This window comes from Nematostella vectensis, chromosome 2, assembly GCF_932526225.1.
Source record: "Nematostella vectensis chromosome 2, jaNemVect1.1, whole genome shotgun sequence".
NCBI classification, from domain to species: Eukaryota; Metazoa; Cnidaria; class Anthozoa; order Actiniaria; family Edwardsiidae; genus Nematostella; species Nematostella vectensis.
Genome location: NC_064035.1, coordinates 7564743 through 7575967, shown reverse-complemented (window position 1 = coordinate 7575967; position 11225 = coordinate 7564743). Strand labels below are relative to the sequence as shown.

Genomic DNA, 11225 nt, shown 5'->3' with positions numbered 1-11225 from the left:
GGACCCACGACCCATGACTTCGCACCCACGACCCACGACTTCGCACCCACGACCCACGACTTCGCACCCACGACTTCGCACCCACGACCCACGACTTCGCACCCACGACCATTAGTCCAACCCGATACCAACAGGTGAGGCAAAAAGTCCATAGCCGTAGTAGCTGATAGGAACAGTTAAGCCGATCTTGATGATTTCTTTACAAAAAAATGCCTTTATGTTTGTTTTCGCGCCATCTTGCTGTCATTCTTCTCATTGATAAGAGAAAATTCGGAAAATGCTAATCGAATCAGTGGCAGATTGCCTTTTGAATCCTTCCAAGGCGTTTCTTAGTTAAATCGGATAGGAAATATTAATTCGTTATGTTTTCGTTTGGTGTTTATCGGCATAAAACTAGCCAAATTCCGGCCAACTATAGTGAAATCCGTCATGCTCGAATTCGCGAGTCGCTTTTTGACAACTGCGCATGCGTGAAATTTTTTGATCCTGTCATAGATACTAGGACAAAAAAAAAATAGAAAAGTGACCGTAAAAGCTCAGCTAGGTCGGGCCTTCATATCGCTAACCGGTTGTGACAAATTACAACGACAGTATACCGGATCGGTAAGCTTAAGACAGTTTACTAAATATTGTGGGTCTGTCATGCTAGGATACCCACAGCGGGCTATTTGGACTCTCCTGTTGCAAGGTCCGAGAAAGCGCTGGATCCTCAGCAAGCACGTCTGCTGGGGAAGAGGTCCTGCTGCCGTCTGAGAATACCCTTTCAATTCAGATTTTCTGTTTGTTATTTACCAAAAAAGGAGATTGAGTTAAGGTTACAGTCGCTTTCACGACCGTGTAACTGCACATACTAAGGGGCCGATTACATGATGGATTTCAGCCCGGGCTAAAACTTCAGCCCGGGCAGCTGCTTACCGATTATATGCCTCAAATTCAGCCCGGGCTGGACTCGAATTTTGAGATATTTACGCGATTTCATGGCGATTTAAATCCCGGGCGAAAATCCTAGCCCGGTTTCCCAACCCGGGCTTGAAAACTCCCCCAGGGCTGAAATTGATCCCGGGCTGAAAACTCGTTCATGTAACCGAAAGAGCAGTTTTACAAGTATTTGTGGGGGATAGCGGGCTGGGCTTTCAGACTCCCTAAACGGGCTGAAAACTCAGCCCGGGCTGAAATTTTTCATGTAATCGGCCCCTAAGACTCGAAATAGATTCTTCAGGGGATTTTCCCTGTTAGTACAATAGCCAAGCGCAAAGAATAGCGCAATACGCAATAGATCAGCTCATGTCAATCTTCAAAAGGGTATCTCATTTTTTTCATAGCGTATTCCATTGGAGAGCTAGTTTGTTTTTATTTTGAAGTTGCAAATTTTGGCCAAAAATTGGCGAAAAAAAACTGAAGCGAGGCTATAGTTCTACATGACTGCCAATCTATACGAAAATCGGGCGAATTCTGGTGTTCCAACATTTATGGAGTTATTTGTTTTTTTTTAGCACATTTTAGTTTTGCTGTAATGCGTCTCTAAAGGTCATGAGGTCCCACATTTACTCTTTACAAATTTCAAACACTTTCGCACCGAATAACATCTTACGCATCTTGCATTTTCGACATTGTTTTAAGGGTGGACGTGAAACGTAACCTTAAGTCTTATTTTTTGGGGGGTAGATCAAATCATTTTGTTTTGAGCAAAATTACTGAAAACAGGAAAATAGACCCATAGGAGGGGGTTGGGGCAGAGGACTCGAACCATATCAATCAAGACAAAATAATATCAAACATAAAAGAGCTCAACAAACTTAAGTTTAATTAAATCGTCGGAACCAATAGGATTTATTGTCATTATTAAAAACAGAATTTGACAAACACTGTCAGACTATTCATGGGGTGACCTTTCGGTTGCTTTGGTTGCACCATCGAATCGTCTAGACATATTCAAAGGCCCCCGACATTTCTCGGTCCCTTTTTGTAGAACCAACAAAAGGGCTGTTTACGTTGAGCTTACACTATTCTATAACGGCCTCGGCAGCACTTCACACCATACCTCTCTGAGACTCGCTTCTGAAAAGAGCAAAAAAAAAAAAAGACAAACACCACAATGGTATGTTTCATACTCCTGTTAATAGATGATCTGATATCCAAAAACACTTGGTGCAAGGCGAATCCTTTTTTTTAAATAGCATGAAGCCTCACACCGTCTTATTTGTTACAGTTCTGTCTAAAAAAACACTATACACATTTTATCACTCTTAGGATTACTTATTAGAAGTCTCCTAAACTGCTTGATATTTTGTTGTTACAAAGACCAAAATGATTCGGATTAAAAAAAAGTCACCACAAACTTTGGAGGGGCGCTGCCTCCATTCTCAGCTCGCTAGAGTCGCGTGTGCATGGTTGATGAGTGGTTTAATTCCGAGTGTGTTGATTGCTGAAAATACGAAGTTTGAGTAATGCTTAAAACACAACCAACCATGTTTATCAAGTTAAGTTTAATAGATAGAAACAAAGCTTGTGTGTCGTTGTTTAATAGTTGCACATTGAACTGGGCTAAGAGAATTTACTTATAGATCTACTCAATACTATTATTTAGTTGTAAAAGATATAGTTGTTGCGGTATTTGTTACATCTACTTTAACAAATGCTATATATTTTTTTCTTAATTCTCAAAATAAAACCTCCCTTTGTGGTAGTGCTAAAATACGTATGATACAGCAATGGCGGTGCGGTGTCTCCTTCTTTCCCTTCTAGCACAAAGTTATATTTTTTTGTCTTTGCAGAGCCTTAGTAAAGATGCTATGAAACTACATTTGATCCTCGAGGGATCCGTCAACGGACATTGCTTCGAGATCCACGGAGAAGGAGAAGGGAAAGCATTCGAGTGAGTAGTGAGACTGTCGTTGATCATTTTCTTCTAATAAAAAAGCAATATTATTTGAGCCAAATACGGACACAGTACGATAAGCAGTTCCGTATCACTTCTTTTTAAAAATGCTCTATCTTTTTTGCGAAGGGCCCAATGTTCGTGATTTTTTCTAAGATGACTACAGATTTACTTATGCATATAATATACACAGAAAATACTACATTTTTACTACATTTTCAAATTTTATTGATTTATATATTTTTTTAAGAGCACAACCTATTGTGTCCAGGCGGTTGGGGCAATGAAGTTCTCAGCGGTTTCCATGGCATTGCATTCCGTTAAGGTGGCGCGCCGAGGTTGTTTTGGCTAAACAGCCTATATACTATGTTCCCTACAGAAGACTCATTTTCGGCGCGATTTTCGTAAATTTTTCAGATTTTATTAATACATCTATGCTTTATCAGTTTCCGCTAGATTCCCTCTTCTTGGAAATCAAATTATTTTTTGTCATGCAAGTTAAAAGGAAGCAATATTGAAATCTCGAAATCTGCGCAATGAACTTTTTTCTAAATCTACAGTAACACCTAACAATACTCCATCTTGAAGCACACGAATTTTTGGCTTAAAACTGACCTGTCAAACTTCGCGATTGATGAATCTTTATTTCACACAAAATTGTCCATGCAATATTTGAAAAAATAAATGCACTCTTGCCTACAAAGATCCATCCCCGAATTTACGCCCCCTGCTAAGTTCCAAACCCTAAGGCAACTTGTGTGAGAGGGGCAAGAGGACCAGTGTTGCACAAGAATAAATTTCAGATAGTCAATTCGAGAGTATTTTTGTTAAGATAATTTAAAAACTAAAGAATTTTTCCTTTTCAACATTTTAGCGCAACCCGCTCATCTTCCAAACTATTACCCGACTCTATTGGTAAAATAGGCCTTACCGAAAGTACTTGCTTGATGTAGTTGTATGTCGAACCTGCGTTTATGAGAAATTAGAATTAAAAGTTGAGTATCTGAACGCGTTTCAAACGAAGCCCACGCTAGTGTCACACATGGTAATCGACGATAGCTGCCTTGTTTGCTTTACATGTGACAAAGTTGCACGGGCGGAACTGAGATCCCGGGTTGTGCATTTCGTACAGATATCTCTATTCTGTGAGAACGCTTACTGTGTAGATGTGAACGCTGAAGAAACACTCTATACACTCTAAAGTACGGAAGAATATAAAAAAACTGCTACGGGTATATATTTTGAAGAGGAAATTTGTCAATCTATGAAAAACTATAGATAAGAATCATATAAAACACACATAACCTCCTCTCACTGAAAAAAAAAACATTGTTATCAAAAAGTTTGCAATTTCGCAGTTTTTTTTACAGTTATTTCGCACGGTATTTTTTTGTCTACGTTTTTTAAATTTTTCACTGGACTTGGGGTTTTCAAGCCCCATACCCACCCCCCGCTATCCAGCATCTTTCCATCTCTCTCTATGAGTAAAATGCATCTTAGAGCATGACGGGTTTTTGTTTTGTCCTTTATGTATTTTTTATTTGAAAGAATCGAAACGGTTAAACGGGTGGAGTCTAGAAAAAGAGTTCAAAGTAGTAGCATAACCAAATGGAATAGAATAGGAGATATCTGTATGAAATGCACAGCCCGGGATGCATGGGATCTCAGTTTCGCTCGTGCAAATTTGTCACATGTGAAACAAACAAGGCAGCTCGGCGTTTATATCCTCAACTTTCGATTCTTCGATGTCGTGACATGGAAGCCATTTCACAGACGAGACGGCCGTAAGACCGCTAACCAATGAGAGAGCGCCAGAAAGCACCGGGCGCCGAAAAAGAGATACAAACGCACACACGCACCAAAAATAATCAACAGCGCAAAGCTAAAGAAACAACTCTAACTTTATTTAAACCGTAGAGGTGAGCTCCCTGTGGCTCAGTGGACCGACTGTTTAGTTTGTCAGCACTCTGGAAGAACGATAAATTTCGAATTTGCAGCGAAAAATTGCAGGGAAATTCTGGTCTTTTTGATTATTTTCTTTGAAAGATGTGTTTAGAAATTATTCTTCTATGGCATATAGAATTTTGAAGGGAAAAGCTGTCCGTTTTCTTGCCTCGAAGAGCCGAAGTTGTGTTTACCAAGGCGTGGAGCTTCCTACCCTGTTCCTGTTGTATCTCATTACGAGTGGGGAGGAGGTGAACCAAGATGAGGGAGGAAAGTCGCCGAAACTGTTATGAATCACGGCTAAAGCTTCAAGAAATTGGCTTTATTACAGATATATTCGGTGAACAAATTAAAGATAATTGCGATACACGAACATTTCGTCTGTTTTGCCAGTGCTAAATACGAACCAAACCTGAGTAAAAATAATTGACTTGTGTGAAACTCAGGTCGAATGTGATTGGCTGATTGGCCAATTGACACATGAAAACAAGGTGAACGTCTGTGCATTCCATGCGTAACCAATGGTACAACCAAAAAGCCAGTGTTGAGTGCTTCGAACTCCCGTAACATGCTGCTGGCCGTGTCGAAATTAGTCTGCGGGCTCCTTTTGTCGCCCGCAATAAAAATGTTTTTCTTTGCAATGCAGCAGGTTAACAAACCAACAATCGTCGATGGGCTCTTCGATCGCGTGTCGCTTACAAATCCATATTACAAGAAACAAAACGGTCTGCTACTAGATATATTTAGGCATTTATTGTTCCTATCTATAAAGTACAACAATTGTGGGTTAGATATTCAAGAGCTGTTTACAATTCCTGAAACTACCACGAGTATAATAGATGGATAGCTTTAGGCCAAGTAAAAAAAAAGACATATTTATCGTCCCCGCAAACATCCTTTTTCGGGGCCGCACCAATATTTTTTCTATTTTTTTATTTAGTTATCTCTGCTGCTTTTTGATTGTTTGTTCCCCAGAAGTTCAAATTTCGTTCGTTAGCGGTGCATGGGCACTGAAATAAAGGCAACGTTACCGATTCAAGGTTTTTCTTACGACTTTTTTTAACCCGTTCGCAACATCGCGGGGATTTCCATTCTGAATCGTACAAATCTTTGCCCACATAATAAAAATAAACCGTTAAGATTTGATATTATTGGCAATAAAATGATTAATTGAGAACAGTATAAACAAATCAATCCCTTTCGCGGCTTTATTTCTGCAGTCAAACCGAACACACTATGGGAGCAGGGTAATACAGAACTACCCACGACCTCCGGGAAGCACGAAAAACTAAAAACCAAGGTTAAATAGGAAATATCGCATCAAGCCAAAAAAAAAAAAACATACATATTAACAAACATTCTTTCTTCTAAGCATTCGTATAAAAATTAGGACATTTTTGTAAAAGGAGGTATTGTTTTCATCTGACTCTCGTGACGCGGGTCAGTTCATTGTGCAGTAAACACCGCTCATTTTAGTAACAATCATGAAAATCGCTTCGAAATAACGATACTTTCTGAACAAACTATTGCATAATATAAGCTGCTTTTTTAAATCTCAGGAAAGGTTAACAGTGTATGGTCTATTTTGTATTTGTGTTATAACACAATGCATATTTGTTTCCAGAGGCGAGCAGTGGTCTAAATTCACCGTTAAGAAGGGAGGTCCTTTACCATTCTCATTCGATCTCATTGCGCCATGCCTCAAGTACGGCAGCAAGCCGTTCGTCAAGTACCCAGATGACATGACTGACTTCTTCAAAGCTGCCGTGGAGAATGGCGGGCTGAGCTGGGAACGAACCATGTCGTTGGAGCAGGATGGAGGCTTCTGTTCGGTGGTCAACACATCAAAGTTAGCGAGCGCTATAAATACACTCCCCAATAACACCTACGGCAGGACCAATACTCGACTAACCTATTTTTGTTTTATTAGACCTTTTTTTATAAGAACGCCTGAGATTTCGCCAAGTTTTAATAACTTCCTAAAAACATGCCGAGGCTCAGATAGCAGTAAAGCCTGATCAACAGGCGCTAGTTGTGTGAAAGACGGAAAAGTCGAGCTTAGGAAGCCGAGCTGAAATAGCCCAGCTTAGTTGCGCGAAAAAAAACGGTAGCGCGCAGACTTTGTAGCCGAGGTCCCTATTTTTGGTCGAGCGTTATTACTTCCGATAGAAAGGCTTTTCCGGGACCTTTTCTGGGGCGATTTTCGAGAGCCTGTAGGCTAAGATAGCAGCAAAATATTTTTTGTAAATGTAATGCATTCTGAAATAAGAATCAAATTGTGTTAACAATAACAACCTTGAATATTTTTCTATTGATCATTTTTGTAATTCTCTTCTAATGATTCATTGGGCACTATGTTTTTATACACACTAAAATTTTAGAACATACTTAAGAATATTTGAAGATTCCAAAAATAAGGCCCGGTAGTTCTTATATAAAAAAATATTTAGCCCCTAAAGCATTTGTCTGATGCTGTTCTCTTTTAAAGTTTCCTTGCACATCAGTCTTGGAGTGTAACACCTTCGCCAAGAAATATTATTAGTTTCTAGTTCTAACTTACCCTCTCCCTTAAAAAAAATGTAGTACTTTGTGCTTGTTTTTTTATTTTCTTTTGTCTCTCCTCTCTTTTCTTTCAAAGGCTTGACAAAGACGGCCTTCATTACCACATGACATTTCAAGGAATCAACCTAGACCCGAACGGACCCGTCATGAAAAAGATGACGATGGGGTGGTTACCAAGCGTGGAGACGAACATTCCACGGGGAAACACTCTTGTCGGTGACATCAACATGCTCCTTAAAGTCAACGACGGCTCTTTCTTGCGCGTAAAGTTTGTGACGGTCTACAGGTATGTGCATTCCCTGATTTATGGGTTCCCTTGTGTAATATATAATGACCCTTGCGGTCATCTGTGGAGGTTTTCTGGGCGCTAAGTCTGAGACTTTGTTCAGTTGGTTAAGCAATGTTTGTGTTAGTGTATGTTAGCGTAAAAGAATTGTTTAGTACTTGACCACTTGTGCTTGAAGGGTCGCGCCCACTGCCCTATCGCTCCCTACCACCCCTATGCGCCTGCATCGGCTACGTGCCTGATATTAAGCAGAGGTTAAGTCTTGTATGCAATGGGCCCACTCCAACCATCCCTAGCTATGCGCCTGACATACCATAAGCAGAGGTGTCTTGTGTGTTATGCGCCTTCTGCACGTCCCTAGCTATGCGCCTGATATATTAGGTTAAGTCTTGTGTGCTATGCGCCTTCTGCACCCGTCTCTAGCTATGCGCCTTATATACCATAAGCAGAGGTTATGTTTGGTACGCTTATCGCACTCGTCTCATGAAGTTAAACAAGATAAAGAGAGGGAGAGGGAAAACTTCACTCATGGTAGGTATGATATTTTACCCTTATTCAGGATATTATGGAAGCCTTTTGCGCAATTAGCGTTTTTCATTCCTATATATGTGCTAATGGTTTCTCTATGTGATCATTTTTTTATCTGTGTTATTTTAGGTTCATGAAGCCCGTGCCTGCGGGTTTCAAGATGCCGCCGCACCACTTTATTGCCTTCAAGCTCACAAGAGTTGAAAACGACGCAGATTGCAACGTCGTGTTGTTGCATGAGTGGGGCAAAGCATTCTCCTGCTTCCTGCCAGAAAACCCCACCCTGCAGCTGCCCAAGCTAAAATAGACCACGTGATAAGCACTCTAGTGCTAGTCCACTTATGTTATGTAGGAGAACCCTTATCGTTATACCACAGGCTGTCCAAGCTAAAATAGACCACGTGATAAGCACTCTAGTGCTAGTCCACCTATGTTATGTAGGAGAACCCTTATCGTTATACCACAGGCTGCCCAAGCTAGATAATTAGATCACGTGATAAGCACTCTAGTACTAGTCCCTCGAAATAACTGCACGTCATCAGTCTTGGTGAAGACTTTTGTCAATGGTGTATAACCATATCAAGCAGTGTTAATCAATCATTAATCCTTATTAAACCACGACCAAAACTTTTAAAGCCATCAATCAATTTTGTGAAAGGGGTGGGGTAACAACATAAAACCTATTTGTGTGTTATTTGCGAGCCTTGATCAGTTGATTTAAACCATGTATTCCTACCTCAACTGGTTGTATTTGCCGTGGTTTCGCTCCGCCAGCTAGCTCTTTCCCTACGCGCTTACGGCCTCTCAAAGGACGTGCCATGTAACCGCCGCCTGGTAAAGGAGTACCTCGACCCCCGGAGGCGCGTTTTTCTTATCCCCACTATTCCATCCTCCCACTCATCATCCTAGATTAACCAATTGACACTTAGACCAGCCTGTACCGTCCGTGAGAAGTACCCACAAAAAAAGAATTCTTAATGCAAAATAGACACAACGAGGACAAGATACTCAGGTATCAGTCTAAGGGATAAAAGATATACATCCAACCAAGGTGATACCAACAACTATTCAGCTAAATAATAGATCGGTTCTCAGACAGATTTTAAATTGAACAAAGAAAAAACAGCGGAATCGGCCCTCAACAAAACGCTCAACAACACACCAGGCCCGTACCCAGGGGGTGCGAACGCACCCCCCCCCCCCCTCCACAACGGCCGAAAGTCCACTTTCGGTTCTCAATAGACGCGAGATTAATCCATAAGTCAGACTTGTATTTGTAGCCAAATCCGACAATAAACGTCCCGTGGAGATACCGCAAAGTCAAAAAAAAAAATCCGTTTTTGTTCTTTCGGGGATGGTCAGATTTTTATCAGAAAACTCACTCCCCCCCCAACCCCAGAAAAATTACCCGACTTTTTCGGATTTCGCACCCCCCCCCCCCCCCAAGAAAAATCCTGAATACGGGCCTGCACACATAGTAAAAAGATAGCAAACATAACTCAAATCCAAGTCCATAAAACCTATTAGTATATACTTGGCGGGAACTTCATAAGAACGCGCACTCTGATTGGTTCGCTATCTAGGAATAATGAGATAGTACTCACCGCTAAAACTCGGAATAATGAGTCGATTTTTGAAATTGCCGTACGAAAACATGCTTTTAGCACCCGAAATTGTCGAGCTTCACATTAAAACGGCATTTTTGCTAAAAAAGTGATTTAGATTCATTGTCCTTTACGGAAAATCGGCTTCAAACTCCCTGTGTTTTGAAAATTTCCCGCCGAAATGATTTTGCGACGCACGCGACAAATTCAAAGTTTTCTGAAATTTTATTTGCGATAAACAAATGCAGCAAATCGTCACTTTATACGAAGGAAAACGACAATTTACTCAAAGTTTAGGCCTGCATAATGTATCCACATCAGGAAAGTACTTTAGTGATTGTACCTTATCGTCTGTGGAGGATTCAAAGCGAAAGAAATATAAATTCCACGATCAAATTCGTGAAAACGACGTGTCAAACGGGAATAGCAGTGTTCACAGTTTTGTAGTCAATTTGGTTTTAGAAAAGACAACATTTGAGGTTTTGTGGTGATTCATTTTATAGTAAATTATTTCCTCATTGAGGCAAAGCCAGAGGCAAGAAACAAATAACCTAATCAACCTTTGCTTACAAATATCCATAAGCACAGCACTCAGTTATGCCCCAATAGACTTTATGATGTCCAAGGCCACTCCCTTCCCCTAGGTTTAGCACAGCGACAAGGGATTAGAGATGGGACCGCAAAGCACTGCTTAGCCTGCGAACAGGTTTTCTTTGTGCTGCTTCGGAGTTTTAGCCTTTCGAGTGTTCAGGAGCCTGGTGGCGGGCGGTTTCGGTCGGAGGAACTTAGCGTGAAAGGGGGCAAATCTCAAACAATACAGAGACTAATGCAGGCGCAAGGACCCTAGGCCCTCATATAACCGACACTCATATTCAGAGACTTTTTGTAAGCCATTTAAACTCTATAAACTAGACCTTAATTAATTAAGCGTACACCTTTATTAAACGGGAAAGGTCACGGCCAGTAGATGGCAATAGCAGAACGGCATAGCGTGACATACTCATACATGAAGTACCTACTTGATGTTGTCGCAGGCACGTTCATAGGGTTTTTTTTTTGGTTTGGATCGGGTATTCGTACCAAGACGTAGAGCCCTAAAGTGGTGTGGTAGTGAGGTGGGTGTGATCATATGGTGTGGTGATGTTGGAGGGTGATGGTGAAGGATGGCTAATAAGGTAATGTAGAGTGGAGATGGTAGTAATGTAATTAAGGTGAAAAGGTGGATAGGTTAGACTAGTAGGTGGTGGAGGGTGGTGAAAAGATAAAGTGGGACTATAGAATCGGTTGTGGTAGTGTGGTGGGTAGGTGAAAAAAAAAATAATAATAATATGGTGTGGTAGAGATATGGCTAATGGCTGTGTTGGCGGGGAAACAATTGGTACGGTGTATAGGTAAGAGTGGTGGTGAGGGGGATGTGGAGTAG

The 11225-nt window shown here is 41.0% G+C and overlaps 1 protein-coding gene across 1 annotated transcript; it reads left to right on the top strand.

The window, feature by feature from the left end:
- The first annotated feature begins 1941 nt into the window (after positions 1–1941).
- Positions 1942–8939, top strand: LOC5514337 (GFP-like non-fluorescent chromoprotein). Its single transcript, XM_001634472.3, has 5 exons — positions 1942–2098; positions 2775–2875; positions 6447–6671; positions 7461–7670; positions 8328–8939. Exons 1-5 carry the CDS (start codon positions 2096–2098, stop codon positions 8503–8505), a joined length of 717 nt encoding a protein of 238 aa, XP_001634522.1. The 5' UTR covers positions 1942–2095; the 3' UTR covers positions 8506–8939.
- The last annotated feature ends 2286 nt before the right edge of the window (positions 8940–11225 follow it).

What these genes read in the sequence shown, in the direction of transcription:
- LOC5514337 (XM_001634472.3), top strand. An exon ending in TCGGTGGTCAACACATCAAA is followed by an intron (nt 6,672 to 7,460) that starts GTTAGCGAGCGC and finishes TTTCTTTCAAAG; the next exon opens with GCTTGACAAAGACGGCCTTC. An exon ending in AAGTTTGTGACGGTCTACAG is followed by an intron (nt 7,671 to 8,327) that starts GTATGTGCATTC and finishes GTGTTATTTTAG; the next exon opens with GTTCATGAAGCCCGTGCCTG.